At 35.4% G+C, this 20,199-nt stretch overlaps 1 protein-coding gene across 16 annotated transcripts in view; it reads right to left on the bottom strand.

Annotated features, from left to right (window-relative positions):
* CASK (calcium/calmodulin-dependent serine protein kinase (MAGUK family)) overlaps window positions 1-20,199 on the bottom strand; it is a 186,898-nt gene that overhangs the window by 12,513 nt on the left and 154,186 nt on the right. For 3 of the 16 annotated variants that reach the window (XM_014938104.1, XM_014938106.1, XM_014938120.1), the window contains 8 exons: window positions 18,582-18,667; window positions 16,735-16,803; window positions 12,059-12,127; window positions 10,675-10,710; window positions 7,947-8,143; window positions 6,695-6,810; window positions 1,358-1,438; window positions 1,184-1,264 (listed from right to left, as the gene is read on the bottom strand). In XM_014938104.1, coding sequence (XP_014793590.1) covers window positions 1,184-1,264; window positions 1,358-1,438; window positions 6,695-6,810; window positions 7,947-8,143; window positions 10,675-10,710; window positions 12,059-12,127; window positions 16,735-16,803; window positions 18,582-18,667 — 735 coding nt within the window. The remainder of the gene's footprint in view (window positions 1-1,183; window positions 1,265-1,357; window positions 1,439-6,694; window positions 6,811-7,946; window positions 8,144-10,674; window positions 10,711-12,058; window positions 12,128-16,734; window positions 16,804-18,581; window positions 18,668-20,199) is intronic. The other 13 variants (XM_014938107.1, XM_014938105.1, XM_014938108.1 and 10 more) reach the window with 7 other exon arrangements.

The raw sequence follows: 20,199 nt of genomic DNA on the forward strand, positions 1-20,199 counted from the left end.
CCCCCCCCCCCCCCCGCATAATCTTGTCTGTATTGAATAACATAGGCACAATATATACCACGTGCTCCTGTCACTGCACTTTTAAAGTGTCTTACCCAGGATTTTAGTGTCTCGATATGAACAGTAGTGTGACAAACAGTGCAGGTTCACATTGCTGCTGGGGTGATTTAATGACTCATCTTGTAAAAGGGCTAGGTCTTTCTGTTTTCCTTCTGCTGGCACTGGTGTTTGTCTAACTCCTTAGCAAGCAAGCCCAGACAACTTAAATCAACAGCCAGATAATCCCTTTCCCCTTCCATAAAGGTTTACAGATAAGCTCTTAAAAATAATACTTTATAGCAACAACAAAATCCTTATAGGTAGACAAACACCTTAGCACAATTTTAAAGTAAAGCTAAGGATAGAGAAAATTAAATTAAAGCATAACGGTCAGCAGTGTCCCTTCTGAGCCATGTATGGTGTTTCTGAAGTCAGCCTGAAACAGAGAGGACAGACTTAGCTGCTGGATGCTCTTGTTTCAGAATGCGTAGCTTGAGGAAAAAGGGTGCACCTCCAAGACATCTTTTAGTAGGATATGTAATGGTACCTGCCATGGTATTGCTAGAGATTGTTGTGAAGGGAAAACACCTCTGTGCTCTTCGTAACAACCCACTTATAAGCCGTGAAGTTAATTGGGTTTTCTTTTTCTTATTGTGATGTCTGGAAAGTTATTTTAGTATAACACCACTCCCTCAAGGCTAGGCTGTGAAAGGCAATTTAAAACATTCAGATAAGGTAGACATTAAAGGTTTCCTTGAAATTCAGTTTATATTTCTTCTCACGGAAATTATACACAGTTTTAAATGTCAAGGCTGTTCCAGTCTTACCTGAACTGTAAATGTAAAATTAGCCCAGAAAAATGAAAAACGTTTTAGCCTTCATTCTAAATTAACAAACATTTGGGGGTAGAGAAGTATGCTTAACAAGAAGTTTTGTGAATACGAAGAAACATTCCATGTGAAAGTGGTGCTACTTACTACCCCTCCCTCTGAAAAAACAAAAGAGAAATAACCCAGTCCTACCACAGTTCCCACTTTTAAGATGGGATTTGTCTCAGCAGAACTGAACACACGTAGTAGTACAATGGGGATGTCATCAAGGATGATACAAACAATTTTGCAGTACATTGAAGATTGCTACTTACGAGGAATGGGGTAAGCAAATCTGTCCGGGTGTTTTGTGATGAGTGTGTTTTTTATGTGTCTTCTTCCAACACCGTGTGCACCTAATCCACAACACAAAAAGTAAATTATACATTTTCCACCATAAGGGGTTCAAAACTATGCTGTTAATATTCAGAATAATAACTCAAAATTACCTAGTAAGACTAGTGTTTTCCTTTTGAATGCTGGCAGTTTTACTACTTCTTCATATGTGACGAGATCTAATTGATCAAACACTAGAACACAAAAGAACCCCCCCCAAGGATGAGAAAAAAGGCATATTAAAGGTGATAATTAATTGCACTACAAATTAGCAAGTTTTAGATTTACAATACAAAATAATATCTAATGGAAAATAAAACCATTTCCTTATGCAATTTTAACAAGAGAGTTCATTTAAAAAACTGTTAAAAAGCAATAACAAAGCTACTGAAATGCTCAAGGATTGCATGTCCTTTCATGCAGTATTCAGCAGACCACAAAAGTTAGCTAAAATGGCATGCCATTCACATTTGCATTCCTAAGAAATAGCAATACTAAAGAAAAATCTGTAGACAGTGACCAACATGAATACAATGTGAGAACATCTATTTACACTAAAGATAGGGATACTTTCATAATCATGTTTTAACAAGATCTATGAGAAATATATAGAGAAGAGCGCAAATACTTGGTGGTATTCATTCTTCAAAACTACCACGTTAATTGTAATTAGAGTTCTCTTTAAACACACGTGCTAGTTAAATTGACATGCTTTTAAAACTTGTGACAGAATGAAGAATTCTAACGAAAAGTGATGGCATTACATAAAAGAACCTCTATCATATTTAGGGAAAAATTGTAAAAGTACTGTTTCAAAAATAATTTCAACTGCAGTTGAAATTGGATGAATTCCATCATGCCTATCAGTCTATTGTCAATTGCCAAGGTATATAATGATTGACAAATCAAGTTTTGTTCATTAAAAACAACTTATTCCTCCTGTGCCCAATAACACAACATGTCTGGTAATTCTTGCAGAATTCTAATGAAAAAAAGAAGCCAGGAGGCAGTTAATTGTATTTATAAAGATTACAGCAATCAGCAATTGTGAGCAGAATAATGAACAAGAGTTTTCAGTTCTGTATTTATGCTTGCTATAAAAATAAGACAGGAGAGACTGCATCTAAAGTATGGGATCTTGGTGCGTTTCCAAGTCCTAAGCTGGTGTATTCACCTCAACTACATTCCATCCATCTTTTAGGAACAGTCTGAATATATCCCTCTCCTTCTCCCTTTCCCCCTGTCCAAACTCCCTGAGGAAAGTAGGCAGCGGCGGAAGCTTTAGTTTGGTTGCTCTAGAAGTTCCCAGCCACCAAGATCAGCATTAAGAGTGTGGAGCCTGCCAAAAATCACATGCTCTTTGTACTAAAGTCCCAGTTAAAGCAGCAAAGGATTTAACTTAATGTATTTATTTTTATAGGGCAGATTTTTCAATTCAACAGCAGTCTTTTAATCCTAGAGAAAAAGTACAACAACTTCAATTTGATCAAACTAGAAATTAGTCCATTGACATACTCAACTCTCTGACACCTTGAAAAGATACAGATATGAAAACTTCCTAGTCCATTTGAAGCATTTTGAATTTCATCCTAAAGAATAATCTCTTTCAACCTTTCCCCAAATATTACAAGCAAGAATTTTGTAATATTTTTCTTCCATTCCACAAACATGGAACTCTTACTACTGTCCTTTTTGCAACTTCACACTATTTGAACTAATTAAGAATTCATTTCATATTAGAAAGGGTTAAAAGACCTACAACATGTTAAACAGTTTTACCATTCTAATCATCTTGGCCTGCAAGTATCTTTTTCCATTAAAAAACAGTAATTAAAAAACCCAGTCTTTTCTTTTCTTCTTGAACAAAACCACATTATGTTAGATACAAACAACAGGATCAAACAACAGAAATGATACATATTAATGCCTTCATCACAAACTAAAAGCATGGAGATGTGTCTCAGTCTACATGGATTTAACTAATGATTGTAGGGTTTTCAAAGGCAAAAGAAAAATGATTAATTTTTTAATATACACAAGATATGAGGAATACAGGGCACATTTAAAGACTGAACTTTAATGCTTCTGTGTTACTAGCTAATAAAGAAAAGGAGTCTTTGAAAGGAAACAGTAAGAAGCAAATAAAGAGGCATTGTCACTTGACAGGTTACTTACATGCACAGAGGCCATTGGGAGTAAGACAGCATGAAAAATGTACAGGGGTCATTGAGATATGGCTTGTAATATATTAGTAAAATAAAAAGTATATGCACAAAATAAACTTTACCATGCAATAGTCTAAACACAAGGCAAATAAATCACATTAAGAAATGATAAACATATTTTATAAAAGCTTGGCAATTTTCTACATTATGCATAATATGAAGCACAGTTCTAGTATGCGCTGAAGAAGGTTCTTTTATGAAGTCCTGCAATAACATTTCAGAAAAATAAATAAAAAATATTTCTATATATCACTGCAGTGTATCTCTAGAGCATTTATAAAAATGTCAGTCAACTTAATAATGAAAAATATTTGATTTTTTCTGTGGGCTTTGGTTTGAAACTGACTTCACAATTATAAGATGTATGATCATGAAATTGTCTCCTGAAGACACAATACTCTAATATCAAGTATGGAGGAAAGAAAAACGGGATTATATTTTTCTTGGAGAATATATTTGCTTTTAATTATTAAAAGTAATGGACATATTTAATTCACAAACTATGTCTGATTTGCAGAATAACTGCAGTCCTAGGTCCAATAATATCCCAATATATCAACACCAACATCTTAGCTCTCAGATCATTAGCCAGCCACACAAATCTCAGTTGACTATGAAGTATTTTACTAGGTCATTTCTCAGCACGCCAGTTCAGTCTCATCGCTAAGGCAAAAATAACAGGGAAGTCCAAATAGATTACATACTGCTAAATGATTTATTGAATTTTATAAAATAAAAGAGAAATAAATTCTACTTTCTCATAAGAGCAACAGCTTGACATCTAGATTAGACTTCTCAGTTTCAAATTAATTGTACTTACTTTGGAATAATTAAATATACTTATTTTGGAAGAAAAGATCTGTTTTTTATTCCGAGACAGATGCACTGAAAGCATGCAAAAGTTGGTATATTTCTGCCTAACAATACCAGATGTGACAGAGCGGTTCAGAGAAGGTAAATTCAGTACCACTTTAGTTAAACTTATACTCATGCAAACACCATAGCATTTCAGTGAACCTCTTTATATCCTCTTTATATCCATTCCCTGGAATATTACTGGCATCACTTTTAATACCTCAAGGACACTGAGATCAATAAATATTTCTAAGAGAAATTTTGATTCCAACCTGCGCTTTCATTAACTTTTTGACTTCTTGGGTGAAGGGGAAGCATCAGATGGTATTATGAACAGTTTCTTTTATGGATCAGTATGATACTTCTTATTGTTCATGTTTCTAACTTTTGGCAAATACTGTGCTCTGATGTAAAGTGACTAACAGCACTGATGGTGAGAAGTACTATGGCAGGCAAACTGCAACTCAAAGTCCTGTCAACCTTCTCCAAAATGTACCACCTACATCAATATAGGAAAGTCTGAATTATCTTTCATTTGGGGATTTAATTGATAAAGTCTTTGAGCTAGTTTTGCTCCTTAGATATTGCCTGCTCCTTCTCCTTCCCCGGCCACCCTCTTTCCTTTGCTTATTCCCTTGTAGCATGCTGTGCTTAGTAACACTGATACTATGAACTATGTAGCTGCACTGTGAACTCTATTAAAAATGTATCTGCCCCAAAGAAAAAGAATTAGTGTTTTTTGTTGAGTTGTTAACTGGTAGTCCAGTTAACAGCATGGCCATGCAAAGTTATATTGGCACAGCTGAAAGGAGTGGCAATGCTGTGGGAATGTTTGTTGGGAGCAATTGATAATACTTTAAAAGCAGTATTGTTGAAGACTTTAGGTAACAAAATCCAGTTTATTCTCAACAGTTTTTGTGAGGGTCATAATTAATAAAACACAGTTTAGTGCTAATGCAATGGAGTGGAAACATGAAAACAACCAGAATGTCAAACCAGCAAAAAGAAGGAAATACGATAAAACTTTCAATCTCTACCTGTCTCATAAATATTGAGACAATCCGAAAGGGTCTTCAGGGTAACAAGTAATTTTATATTTAACTGCGAACATCTTAAATATAACAGTGAATTAAGGACAATTACTGTTTTTTGACTTTCTTGAGATTTTATTTTCAAGTGACTTTTAAGTGAATATAAATTCTGTAGTAATGATATGTAGAACAGATATTATGTAGTTGCCCAGGGAAGCTGTGGATGCCCCATCCCTGGAGGTGCTCAAGGCCAGGCTGGATGGGGCTTTGAGCAACCTGCTCTAGTGGGAGGTGTCTCTGCCCAGGACAGGGGGATTGGAACTCAATGGTCTTTAAGGTCTCTTCCAACCTAAACCATTCTATGATTCTATATATTGCAAGCTCTGATACTGCACATGGATTGTATGGGTAAGGAGAAATGTAAAAATACAGATTTACATTATTTAATTGGTGCGGTTAAGAATACAACTGAAAAGACCCCAGAAATTAATGCAATATATAAAATACTTTCATTATACTGTTTGGACAGGTGTATCTTTTAATTCTAATAAAAACTAGTCTCCCAAGAGATCATAGTATGTGATATCAATGCAAAAGCAATACAAACGGTTTCAACACGTTGAGTATTTTATATTAAAAGAAGAAAACAACTAAATTCTGCTCATGAATGAAGGGGTCTTTCTTCTTTACTACTGAAACTAATGGATTTTGCTCAGCTAGGATCTCTTACTCTGTGCTTCTGCTTGCAAAATTTTCTAAAAAAAGTCAATTTTTCAGCAGTCTAAATAGAAACCCAAAACTTAGAGTTCAGGCAGAAATCACCACAAGGAGGATGAACTTCCACAGTTTATTCTATTTGGTAACTGTAAATAACACACTGACTACACAATGGCTCTTATTCCACTTCCAGCTAAACCACTTCAAGAAAAATGCCCTTTTGTGATGTTTTCACATATATAACCTATAGCTATAAACATATATTAACAAGGATGCTACTGAAAAGTCTTCTGTAGAGCACAGTACAGTTACATAAATTGCACAATTAATATCCTGTTGGTTTCTAGTGCTCCTTTAAATATATAAACCAAAACAATGCAAGCCTATATTAGGATATATTACGAGGCATTTATTTTCTTGCAGCTTGCCTCTCACTGATTAAATTGTGTGTTTAAATAGCAAAGAACAAGCAAAGTAATGTTGGCATAATTAGAATTTTACTTAGATTTTCCTAAGTAACTCATGAGGCTTATGTAACAGTGCCAGCTGAACAATTAATGGCAAGTTTAGACTGTAAAAAATTTAACCTGCTGAAGAGACTTACATTTCTTTTTTTTCATACCTGCATTGTGCTTTGCCAAATATTTGTCTTTGTACTGCTTTTTTTTCTTTCCAAACCAAGTACAGCTGGCCTGTTGCTCCTGTTTGGTCTTCTCCATGGCAATACAAGCAACTCGCCTGGTGTATGGAGGAGAAAAATTTTTTTTTGTTATAATAATCAATGTGTTTTTAAAAAGCTACAGAGAACAAATTAGGAAAAAAAAGACTTTCTAATAGTATAAGAGTACAGTAGAAATATAAAAAAAATTTTTTTTGATTACTTAACACTTCTATATAGAGGTATTTTGATATAAAGAATATCTTTGCAGCGATACATCATTAAAGCTCGTAGATCGAGGAAGGGTAGCTACTGTAGACCATTAGAATGCCTGTAGACCACTCTGCAGCAGATTAGATTGAAGAGCATGAGGTCTGCAAAGACCACTATGGTCTAAATTACTTCACAGCAAGTTGCGCTGTGCTGTGGAGCCAGTTTGAGGTGGATCTTCAGGATGAAGTATTGCAAGCGTTCCTATTGCAACATATACCAGTGTCTCCCTTATGTCAGGGCCTGCAAAGGATCTCTTGAGATGGCATGAAATGTCTTGTCTATCTCTGTTTCTCATCTAGCAAAATCTCCCCTAGCCAGTCCAGGTGGCACAGGTGCTGTTAAACCCTTTACAGCACTCTAATTCTTCTAGGTACCAAATCTTGTATGAAATATTTTGGGCTAGATTATCCATATTGAAAAACTTTCCTAAGTTATGGCCATACCATTCATGGCCCAGGACTTGCTTGCCAGAGTTTGTGCTGATACATTTAAGATATTTACTAAACAGCTTCTGCAAGAGCGCTGCATTGCTTTTGCGGTACTCAATGCCACTGCTGCTCATTCGTCATTCAGGAATCTTTTCACTGTGATTTCTTTCTACTTCTTGGCTTTCACATCAAACTGGGAAAGGACAGAAAAACCCAAAAGTCCCTCAATGACCTTTGTGCTTGACGTTTTGCTAACACCTTATTCCTGCAGCACTTGCACATAATCAGTACAAATGAATACAGTGTTTAGAAACTTAGAGAGTGCATGCAACCTTTACTGCTATGCATATACAAGAAAAAAATAATCAATGCCATACAAATTGAGGCAATATATAAACGTTTTTTTTTGAAAACTGAAAAAATTATACAAAAACTAGCTAAACAACAATGAAAAGCATAAAAGAAAGAAATAAAAGCAAAGCTAAATTCATTTTTATAGAAAACTTAAGTCATACCATTCTTGAAGTTCAGGAGAAGGAATAAGACCTGCAGTACCATTTTTGGAGTTCTCAAGTTTACCCTGCCACCAGTTGTGATCATCTTTGCTAATGATTTGGATAATATCACCAACTCGGAATCTGATGCCAGCTTCTTTGCAAGGAATGAGGTCATCCTTTGCTGGATCATATTCAAATTGTGCTCTTACATATATCTATAAAAAAGAGTTTATAAAAGACACTGAAATATTATTACTGATACTGTAATAAGACTAACAGGTGAAACTTTGATCTGTGAATGTAGCTACACATACTGTTTGCAACAAGCAAAGGAAGAAACAGAATGGCAAAAGCATAAGTGATAGTCAAAAATGAAAAAGAACCCCAGCCCCATAGCAAATAATGGAGACGTATGATGTTATTTTGAGAGCTTGTGTCTTTTACACACTGTAAAACCCAAACAGCAAAAATAAACACATGTAAGAAACTGATAGAGTACCTCAAATCAGTATTAACTACCATGAACCATTACAGCCTAAAAGCCAGCACCTTACAACTTGAACTGTACTGTATTTTCCAACTGAAGTCCTATGATATGTTTATTACAGCCTTGATGCATCCAAGGATCTTAAAACTGGATTTATGTCATGTCCAAGATGGGTTATTGCTACAGTTTATGAACCTCAAGCATCACCCTATACCATTTCAGACAGCTGTATGCTCTACTACTGACTTTCTTACTAAAAACTGACTAGATTTAAAAAAAAAATATAATTACATTACAAAGTAATGTTCTTCATTTAAACTGTAACAAATACTTTTCAACCTTTCTCAAATTCTGCTCCAAAACCAGCTGTAACTATGCAGTATTAGTACTGTTCATGACACTGAATGAACACAAGTTCATTCCTATAGTAACCCAATCTTCAACCCAACACATGAATAAATTAACTTAAAATAGTTAATCACTACTATCTTGAACCTGATGTATTTTTATGTTTACAGTGAGAGCATCAGATGGTAATAACAATATAGAATGCAAATTTTAGTATACTAAATCTGACCCTCGTTCAGCTGTGCATTGAGTGTGTGAGTTTAGACAAGCAATCCAACTTCTTTAATCACCTGAAAAACAGGATATTTTGAAACCAATTATGTTTATTTAATAATTGGCTTTCTATGAAGTAATTAGTATTGAATCAATCCCTTATTTCCTCTTAACCTTATCTAACATAGGTCTAGAAAAGGGAGCAGTATTTTTGCCATCTAGAAACTTCCTTGCTTGACAAGTCCCTGCTCCAGTTTGAGCCATTATCCACCATATATTGGCTGGTCATGGAATCATAGAATCATAGAATCATTGAGGTTGGAAGAGACCCTTGGGATCATCGAGTCCAACCATCTACCCTACTCTACAAAGTCGTTTGCTTTGTTACAGGCTTCCTTACAGATAACAATGTATCTGTTATCCAAGTCCTTACTGTCTTCCAGGATGACAAGCTACCAGAAAAATATGCTGGTTCAATGGAAAAAGACTTGAAAAAACCAGGTAACTATAAATGGTATGAGTACGAAGAAAACCATTATTCTGATATTGCCTTGAAAAAACTCTCCTCTCCTGGGAAAAATACCTTACGAAAGGAAGCCTGAAGCCTAAAACAACAGCTTGGAAGGTCTTTCATTGACCCTTTCCAGGACTACATTCAGGCAGCTGGGAACTTCAGAAGACAACAGAATGTTAAAAGAACCATATAGCTGTAAGCTTTAAAAATGGGAAATGAAGTGAGATCAATACATCCTTGCAACAGGTATTCCAGCCAATTTAACCAGACAGTAGTATAAAAAGATTATCAAAGACAACAGATCACGGAGTCCATTAACTCTTTTGAACGGAATTGCAAGAGTTATTTTTAAAACCCTTGGTAGAATAAGAAGTTGAGTCCACAGCTAAGATTCAGATGCAGACTCTGGAAGGGTCATATATAAATGGAGCAGTTATTGAAGCTGAATCACAAATCACTTGATGTTACGTGTTGATTTGGAGGCTGCATTAGAAAACCTGAATTCTTAGAACTGTAAAGGGAATCATAGGGAATCCTCTGCAGAGTCCTTAAGTGCTTTCTTGGAATTCTCTGGAGAGGGAAGATCTTTCTTTGGACCATGACAACATGTACTACTGTCTAAGTAACAAAGTTATGGGAGGTTACTGGGTCTGGGCCTTAGGACTGAAAATATTAAGAGGCTATCTTCAAACTTCTCAGCTGATACTAGAAACTGTCCTTAATGTTTTTCATTGAAAAGCTCTCTTAATGTTAATAATTAGTTATAAGCCAACTCAAGCTTTAGAATCTTTGTCAGTATAATGTTTTAGAGTAGAGTATTAGAAATTTGCCATACTAGTCTCCACTTCAGCTAAAATATAAATTCAAGCTTTCCTCTAAGATGAAAATCCGCACAGGTCACTGCGCAACAGCAAGTCTATTAATGCATTCTGAACTAAAACAACATCTCCAGTTAAATTTACAATGATTTTGTAACTCTCACACATATGGACACATGAAAAAAATACTATTTTGAATTAGCCACAAACAAATGAGTTAAAAAGAAAAATGAAAAAAATGGAATAAATTTTCCAAGCTTAAATGTTTTAGTCCAGCACACACAGAATATGAGGGGGGAAACAATAAGCAGGGATGTTCACTAGCAGCTAAGTTTACAAAAAATCCGATGGAGGATATCTATTCACCTGTCGTCCTTTTGGTTGTGTGGTCGATGGCAAGTCCTGCAGAATAAAGTCAACCCAGGAGAAGAAATTTTCATTTTACTTTTTAAGGGTATACAACACCATGTGTTAGTGATTCATACAACATTACAGTAAAATGGTAAGTCAGACAGAAGTATAACGCATTGACCCATGTTTAGAAATATTTTTTTCTTAAAAAAAAAAATCAAACCCAGGCTGTTTAGCAGCAAGCTGAAGAAAGCAGGTAAAAAGTTTAAGCAGATAGAGAATGTGCTTTTTAATAAGTAATTCAGCATCTTCAACACAAAAGCACCGTGAAGTGAAAGAGGCTCTTTACGTAAATGCCTTTTCCACTTAATACTTAGTCTTATTTTTAAAAGAGAAGGATGACTATTATAAATATTAAAAATTATTATTAGAAATGTATGATTAATTGTGCTGAGGAATAAGATTATAACTATTAATGATGTTACAAATTTAATTAAATTCACAAAAATTTCTTAATTTTTTCATTCACAATTATTTTTCATTGCATTAATAAACACTTCACCTTGTGGCAAATAATTTCTACGTTGTAATTTTTTTAATAGTTAAAGGAGTAATTACTCAGTTTTGGGTGGGGTTTTTTTTTTAGCTGGTCCTGTGAACTCACGGTATTGACAGCACTCTTACTGAAGAAACTTATGTGTACAGTTACTACATTGGTCCAAACAATGACAAATGATAAACAAGACAAATTTTGACATTAATATACTTTAGAAAAACAGAAGATCAACAGCACCTTTCTACCTGAAGTACATACGAAACAGAAGTACTTTGTGTTAAAGATGTGATGATAATAGCTTGGTTTGTAGTGCAGTTTAAAGCCACTTCCTTTTGCTTTTCATATCCAGGCAAGGCTCATATTTCACAAAGTATGTGCACGTACCACAACAGCAGAGGGCACACCAATTCGTTAACTCAGATAGCGGAAACCAGTACACGTTCCAGAGGTCTCTCAAAACACAAAACTTAAAAGAGTCTAAAATGTCTTGAAATACCAACTGCACAGTTACTCTCTCTTCAAACACTGCTTCCAAAGTTCAGGATGGTAATAAAACTTCCACTTTAAACCTTTGCTTAGTTTTGAGGAAACTGCTAACAATGATTTAAGGATGACTGAAGTGTCACGTTACAGTTATTAACATTTAATTCACTATATGGCTTTTAATGAGAATATGTTGGGAAAAAGCCCTTACAAAAGAAAATGTGGAGTCACATATGTAATAACCTTGGTTCTACCATCAGGACAAAATTTTCCACTGACCACACGATAAGTATAACAGTAATGGCAGATGAGCACCAACAAAACTTTCACACTTTCTCTGTGTGGAACTGGAAATCTTACCGAAACAGAATTGTTAGTGCTGCTATGACCATTAGCTGGGGACTGTCTGGATGTAGAGGGGGAATCTCTCTGAAATAAGACACAAGGTTCATTAACAACACAACACTATCACAGGAACACAGATATATTTAAAAGAACAGTTACATCCACAGCCTTACAACCATTTGCTTAGGTGCTTCATCTGCGAAAGTTTCCACTCTACAAACTCCGTAAATCTGAAAAGTTTTTCCATAATTGAAGATTCAGGTTTGACATTTTGATGTATCCTAGGTAATGACTATTTTTTTTATTGCCTTAGCAATCAAACAGTTTTTTAATTACTGACTATCTGGGACCTCTTGGATCTCATGTGGCTGACAATGCCAAAGGCCATTAGTCATACTGGTGTCTTTGTTAAAGGTAATTACCTGAAAGTTATATGCTGAATAATACTTTGAATAGAATGAGGCACATATTCCATTTTAAAGACGATTCTCAACGTTTTTTCAGCTACGTGGTGGAGGTCAGTGTTGATTAGTTTCTACTCTGTAAGATGCATCTCTATGCAGTGTCTCCAAAACACTGAAGCTAACGCATGAGAAAGAAGTTGGATACTCTCTTCTCCCTCCTCAACCATTTTACAGCATACTGAGGTGTTTTTTTCCTCCAACACTCTTATGGGCTTAAAATCATTAAAATTTGCCAAAGTATACCTCTTTAAAAAAGCTACCTCTCTTAACTCAGACTACTTTACTTCAGTGAGAAGACAGCAGATGAGGGGTGTGTACGGGGAAATTCTACAGAAAAGGTAATCAGAATTTATGACTGGGTCTTGCAGAGACAAGGAGGTCACTTGTAGAGCATTCTATTTCACATGCCATTTTGATTGTATACTACTTAATTCTGTAAGATCAGGTAACTGAGCCATCTCTTCAGGAAACAAAATAATTCGCTCATACATAAAAAAAATTAATCCCCTCTACTCCCAAAGGAATTTTGGAATATAATATTCCATGTCAAAGGTCAATTTTGGAACGTCTGGTGATTTTACATAGCATCAAGGATAGCAGAAAGAAAGGGCTAAAAGTTTTCAAAAAACCCCAAAGTTATCCCTGTTATATTTTGTCAATATAAGTGCCATTTGTGAAGAAATTAAAAACAAGAATTAGAGTTAAATTGTTCATGCAACAACAATCAGGTGAATACTAATATTGTCTAACATACAAATGATGCGATAGCATTCATGGCTATTTAAAAGCATCAAAAAAAGTTAAAATGACAGGCAATACTTTAGCACTTTTGCTGCCTGTACGCTTGATGTGCAACAAACTCATTTAGAACTTCTGCCCTTTTTTTGTGGACTCATTATATATGATTTCATAGGAAGTTCCACATATAGCTATTTACATACTTTTAACACAGTTGAGGACAGATCTGACGTTATTATGGCTGCAAAATCATTGTGGTTCCAAGTTCTATATGTATAAGAATAAAGCGGTCATTTGGCTCCCACAGTTACTTGCAACTGGGGGAAATCAGCTGTAATTCTATTTACAAAATCACTCCAGTATAACAAGTTTAAAATTTAAAATGCTCTAATGAGACCATATAAGTTATTCATTACTGAGAAAAAAAAAACAAAAAAAAACCCCAGAAAAACAAAAGCCTAAAGGAACTGTTATTTGTTATTTTTGTGTGTGTACAGGATTATCGGCATCACCTTTATCAAATAGCAGCTAGGAGCTATTTCTCTCCAAAAAAGCAGTGACTTCCTTCTTTTATAAAAAGATTTTCTGCTTGCTTTGCAATTCTGTCTCTGCAGATTTCTCGTTTTTAAGAAAAGGCAAAAAATTAATTTTATCTTTTTTTTTTTTTTCCCTTAACCTAGTTAGTTATGCTTTACTTAATCAGTGATGGCTTAGCAAGGGAAAGCTTTGGAAAGTGATGCAAGCACCCAAGTCATTTAGAGAAAAACAAGTTTAGAGTAACTTGGAGTGTCATTCTCCAAGATCCAAAGACTATTTCCAGACCCTCTTGAAGGCTCTTCTCCCTTTGAAGGAAATTTTCTTGGTTTGAGAATGTTTTGATTACCATTTCTCCAGAAAAAAAGTATTTCTATTGCCATTCTCACGTGTCTGATACTATAAAAGTTACTCAGGTTGTTTTGTCAGTATGAAGTAAGAATGGAAGTGTAGCTAGAGCAAAATGCTTACTTAGTTGGCTAAAGCACTAGCTGAAATGTATAAACCGCATACGCAGTCATTAGCCATAAGAAGAATATGTTACAATAAATACTGAAGTTCATATTTAAGTAAGGCTGTAATTTCCTGGGTATGTGAACCAGTAAACACAACATCCTGGCCACTGTGTTACCTAGATTTCCGAGTAACTCAGGCCATTTGCCACATCAATTACCAAACAGGTCATTTCGCAGTAGCTCAGCTGATTAAATTTTTATACAAGGGAATTCATAAGTATTATGTTTTCATGCAAAGTCTACTCCATGAAACAGAACGCCTGGTAACTGAATGGAAGGCAGGGGTGCAGTAAAAGCCAAAAATCCCTAAAAAATTTGAAATTATTCAGTTGAGATTTTGGCAACGGCCTAGTGGCACTGAACTAACGTTACATACTATAGGGATCAGACTTCCCTAAATTTGCAAAAGTGGCATAATGTTTAGAAAATACCACCACAACGCTGCCCATAAAAGAAGAAAAATATGGCAAGTGAGATGCAAATTTGTTGTTTGAAAAATAAGTTCCACTCAAAAATACCTCCCCATACTTTTGTATATAAAGGCATATAGACAGATTTATTTTGCAATCCAGTGATGTGATCATGATAGAAGCCTTAAGAAAACCCCAATTATTGATTCTGTTTTATATTCCTCTTCTGGTAAAACTACACTATGTGAGCACCAGTTCACAATTGAGGTGGCAGAGCCAAACATAAATTTACAGAAATATCTGAAATAGTGCCAAAAATACCTTAACTAGTAAGATTATACTAGTGAAGACCCAGTATCTCTGAATTTATCCAGCTAAAGAGCATCAGAAGCAAGCTTCTTGTGTCTTAGCAATATCATTCAGCATTCATTTTCAGCCTTTATCAATGCTTAAGAATTTGATTCATAATCTGAATTGTAACCCTGAAATCTGAAAAAAATCTCTCTGTACCAAAACAGTAGTGATGCGTTAATGGGACGACTTAAAAATGTTGGATTTTTGTGTGCATTTGTAACAGTTGAAAAACCAGCCAAGGTCATAGATGTGACCGAGCAGGTGGAATAGACTCAGGCACCTCTGAATAAATGAATGCTAAATGCCACAAAGTGTGATAAATACACATGCTTATTTTTTTTCTAGTTCTGCTGGTTTTACCAAAGGAAGGTAAGAGTCCATCTTCCTCTCTTCTGTGAAGTAAATAGTCATAAAGAACCCGCAACACAAAGCTAAGGAAAAGAGATGAACTGCCACTACTAAAATGACACCTAATGATATTAATTTAAAGCTGTATGCTGAATTATTTTCTCCAAACAGTCATCTTTCTAGCAGGTATATGGTTTCACCAGTTTGTCAGCACAGTCTAGAATTTCTATTTTAATTTTTTTTAAAACCTTTGCATTTAATGAAAAACTTTTGGTTTCATATTTATACCATTTAAGAAAATCAGTCTCATAGATGAAAACTGTCAAACCTTCTACCTCTAAAACCTTTTAGTTCTTGTTGACTTCTATTAAAAGTACAGAAGGCAACCAAAAAGAAGTAATTTTTTTTCTTTCAAACAGATTGTTCTGACAATTGTAACAGCAGTTTCTGCATGTTCTAGCATCTGCTGAAATACAAAAACAATTAGGGTGAAATCACAGCTCTAATTAAGATAAGGTGCTTGACTTCAACAGGGATTGTGATTTCACTCTTGGAATTCTAATTTGGGAACTGTTTGCGCAGTTAAGCATGTGGCACAGAAAGACTGGCATCATCTACATAGTGCATATGCCATCTGTATGCTTAAATTGGAACAGTATCTCTCAAGTAGCCATTTTCTAGAATTTAATTCCCTTCAGTTGCAATCTGGAACATAACTTTGTAAGCAGGAGGGAATTAAACATTAGTGTGCAAAAACCATAATACCAAGTTTCTAGTTCAACAAGAACTAACTCCAAATCTGTTTTTCTTCTGTAATGACAAATACCAATTTTTCATGGAAACATATTAAGCCACATGTAACTGTTACAGACAACCATCACAAATTTACCTCAACAGGGTTATACAAAAACAGATTCTTCAATTAACCCTTAACAGCCCAAAGCAGTAAAATAATGTTTAATGTCTAAAAAAAGGAGGATTGTTCCTCAGCTTAGGAACTTTAACAGACTTCCTGGAGAATTAGTTTAAATTGTAAATTTGAAGGGGCTTCCAAAATGCATGAATTGAGGATCCCCTCTCCTAGTATTTTTTTTTTTTTTAATAGGCTGTAAAGAGTTAGTTAACGTGCTGATGAGATGAATATGAAGACAGGGCTGAGTAGGTAGGTGGGACCTACTCGTGTTCCGTTATCTTTGTTGTAAAATTGGTGTGCGTGATCTAACAGGACAGGCAGAAACAATTTCCCAGAAAGCAGTAACATTCAGCCATCAGCAGGCAGTTAGTTACAGGACTGAGGAAGAAACGGGATGGTTCATTAAATTCATTACCTCACAGGATGAAGATTGCGTGCGATAACTTGGCACAATCTTAAAGGTGATACTTCCACGCATTTCCCTCTGCAAAAAGAGAAGCACTTCTTTAAAGACTAAGATACTTAAGATAAAATTGCCAAATCACTAGTGCTTGAAAGTAAAGCACCATAGTTCGAAAGCAGCGCTATGTTTTCCTAAAGAAAATATTCAGGAAAGCTAAAATGCTATGGCTAATTTGTGATTTCACTTATAAACAAACCTTTAAATAGTCTCTCATTAATCTAAAGCATAAACATACACTATCAGTTTGTTCGCCTGACCAGTTTCTGAATGCCTAGAACATACAGCTGCATTTTAAGGAGAGACATTCAGAGCTGCATACGTTTCTTCCATGTCAATCTTTTCTTTGTAGGTATATCCTTGTGATCCACAGAGTCTTTGCTACTAAAGTGACATTTTCTCCCCTTTCGTCATACATGTTAAATAGCAAAAGCATATTCAGTTTCTGGAAATCTGCGTGTTACTGTACTAAAGGTAGAAATGGAAGAAATAGTCTTTCATCAGAACAGAACACGGGGTCTGCTAGTTTGCACTTACTATAGTATAAGAATATTTATAATAAGTATTAACTGCAGAATAGCAGAAGATTGTGGCAACGTGCATGCTCAGCCAAATATTCTTAAGTAACAGTTTGAATATAAGTGCCACCACGTGGCTGATAACTGGGCAGAAAGGTAAGCAGATCACTTCAAGTGAGCTTGGAGTTTTTGCCCTTTCTCACTTCGGCTGGCTTATTGTGAGCCACAAAAATGCTATTTGTCTGGACTCACTTAAGCTTCTCTATATGGTTCTCGACACAACAAAAGGATTATTGATGTCATCCAAAATTCCATGATTAGGGTTGCATGCAGAAAAATTTGCAAGTGTTATAGAGTATCAAACAGACTCTCCAAGCAAGGCCGAGGATGGAGTTGTCCTGCAAACCCCAGACTGTGACCTCAAAATATTTTTTTTTCTTTGCAACATCAACAACCATGAGCCACAGTAGTTACAAGGAACATATTTTTCCCTATGATGATAAATATTGAACAGGTTGCCCAGAGAGACACCTGTCCTGTCAAATCTCTGTCTCTGGGTGTTTTCAAGGCTTAACCAGCAAAAGCCCTGGGCAACCTGGACTGAATTCATTGTTGACCTTGCTTTGTGCAGGAGATTGGACTGGAGACCTCCTGAAGTTACTTCCAACCTGAATGGTTCTATGATTTCTTGTCTTTGTATTTGTGTAGCAATTATACCAATAATTCAGAAAAGTTTCTTTTCTCTCAGTGACTACACTTGGTGTAGATTGAAGATTTAAAATAAGGGCATGATCTCTATATACTAGCTTAGGATGATCAATAGGAGAAAAGCAGTATTTTTACTGTTACATCTACTAGAGAGAAGAAACTCCTACATTTCAAAAAAGGAAACTCAGACATTAGAAAAAACTTTCTAAAATGTGTAAGAGTCATACAATAAAGTCAACTGCCCAAAGACTTTGTGGAACCTCCATTACAAAAGTTTTTTAAAGAGCTGGTCAGACACACATCTGTCAGGAATGGTTGGGTGTCAATAATCTTTTCTGTGGGACTAAATCGAATAAATAAAATGATACCTGGAGGTGCCTGCTACTACTCCTGGGTATAATGTGCAAAAAATGCAATACTGAAAAACAGCTGTACACAGGAAGACTTTGTTACATGTACATGCAGGCTAGCAGAAGTAGAAGAAAAAGGGGAAGTCACAATGCAATTATGTAAAAGTTTTGTCAAAATAAGACAGGCACTTTTATAGAGAACATGAGAAAGATTTCAGGCACTTACAAGCATTTTTTGTAGTTGTTCTACAGTTTGATTTGCCACACTGATTCCATTTATTTCTCGGATTTCATCCCCTACATGTAGCGTACCTGTGGAGTTAACAAAACACACAATCACCTCCAACGTGTTTTTACAAATTGAGATAATTGTAAAACAGTACTAATATGCATACAAAGGTGTAAATATCAAGCAATATTAAAATAAGCTTTTTGGCTACATTCAGAAAAGGACTTTGATAGCTACTTATTAGCTACCAAAGATTATGAATCTGCCTTTCAGAGTGCAGTCAATACACCAGCATGAGACGTCGACCTTTACGTACCCTATAAAGTACATGGGGGAAACATCAGTCCCTTACAAAGACACTGCAAAAACCCACACATTGAAAAGAAAGCCACCTGCAACTAGTCAGCTGGAAAGATTCAACAGAGATATTCAAGCAGTATTTTATCATACAACTACCGAACACATTAATCAGATCTAAATCCGATTTAGATTTGCAGAAGTTACAGCATGCATTTTCTGTATGTCAACTTGACTCCAGCTTGCACGTCAACAATTGGTGTGATGACCTACAATGTCAGACAATGAAACAAATACCTACTTAGCTTAGGCAAGTTATAAACCGACCTGCTGAAGCTGGGATGGGAATGGCATGCTACAACGTGGCTCTAAGACGCTACAAAAGCTCAACAGAGAGGAGGCAGTGAATGAATTAATTATCTTCAGGATTAGAAGCAACCTATGAGGCTCTTTTTGGGTGATAATTTCTGACTTGAGTAGCTCAAGCACACCTAATTCTCTAGCAGTTCTCCAAAAATCTTCCATGGTTTATTATTAGCCAGAGATGTTTTTAATATATAATGACATATGACAAGACCACTTACTTCACATACATTTCTTTCTGCTGTATGATTTAAATAATATGTGCAAGTATCCTTTTCTAAATACTGTACCTAATATAATTACTATACCTAATATAATTAATCTTACTTGGAAAACTAGCAAATGACAAACATTTCCCAAACTAAAAGATATTTATGGAAAATTACCTGAAAAAAGTCAGTCAACTAAAATCCTTAAAATCCTTAGAATTCTTTTCCCAAACCAAACCAGTAAGTTTTTCCAAAGAATACAATGCAAGCAAAACTTTCAGCTGCTAGAAACACATGAAAATCAAACTGTGTGCCAGCTAAACACAAGTACAGCCTGAACCGAACAGAATAATCCTGAAAAGCTCGGTTGCTATGATTCCCTTTGGCCCCTCTTCTGCGAAACAGAAGCTTGCTTGGCAGTGCTACAGCAGAGAGCCCAAAGTTTACAAAAACTTTCAGTATTCTTAAGAATAAGTCTTTCAGCCACATTAAATGCTTCAAACAGTTCTACAGGAGCTGATCTGCTGACAATGAAGTTACAAAAAAAGATGTATCACAATTCTTCTTCCACTCTTCGGCAGAAAAATTACTACAATTAATAGGTTACCGAATGTGAATGCAAGTCCTGCATCTGAAATTCAAATTAATCTAGTTCACATCTAGAATATTAATGATGAAATCTCTGCTGAAACACTTTGAAAGTTCAGTTTTGGCAGACTTTCTCAGGAAGGCATTCAATACCCGAT

The sequence above is a fragment of the Calidris pugnax genome, unplaced genomic scaffold (genome assembly GCF_001431845.1).
Source record: "Calidris pugnax isolate Ruff unplaced genomic scaffold, ASM143184v1 scaffold25, whole genome shotgun sequence".
Taxonomy (NCBI): Eukaryota; Metazoa; Chordata; class Aves; order Charadriiformes; family Scolopacidae; genus Calidris; species Calidris pugnax.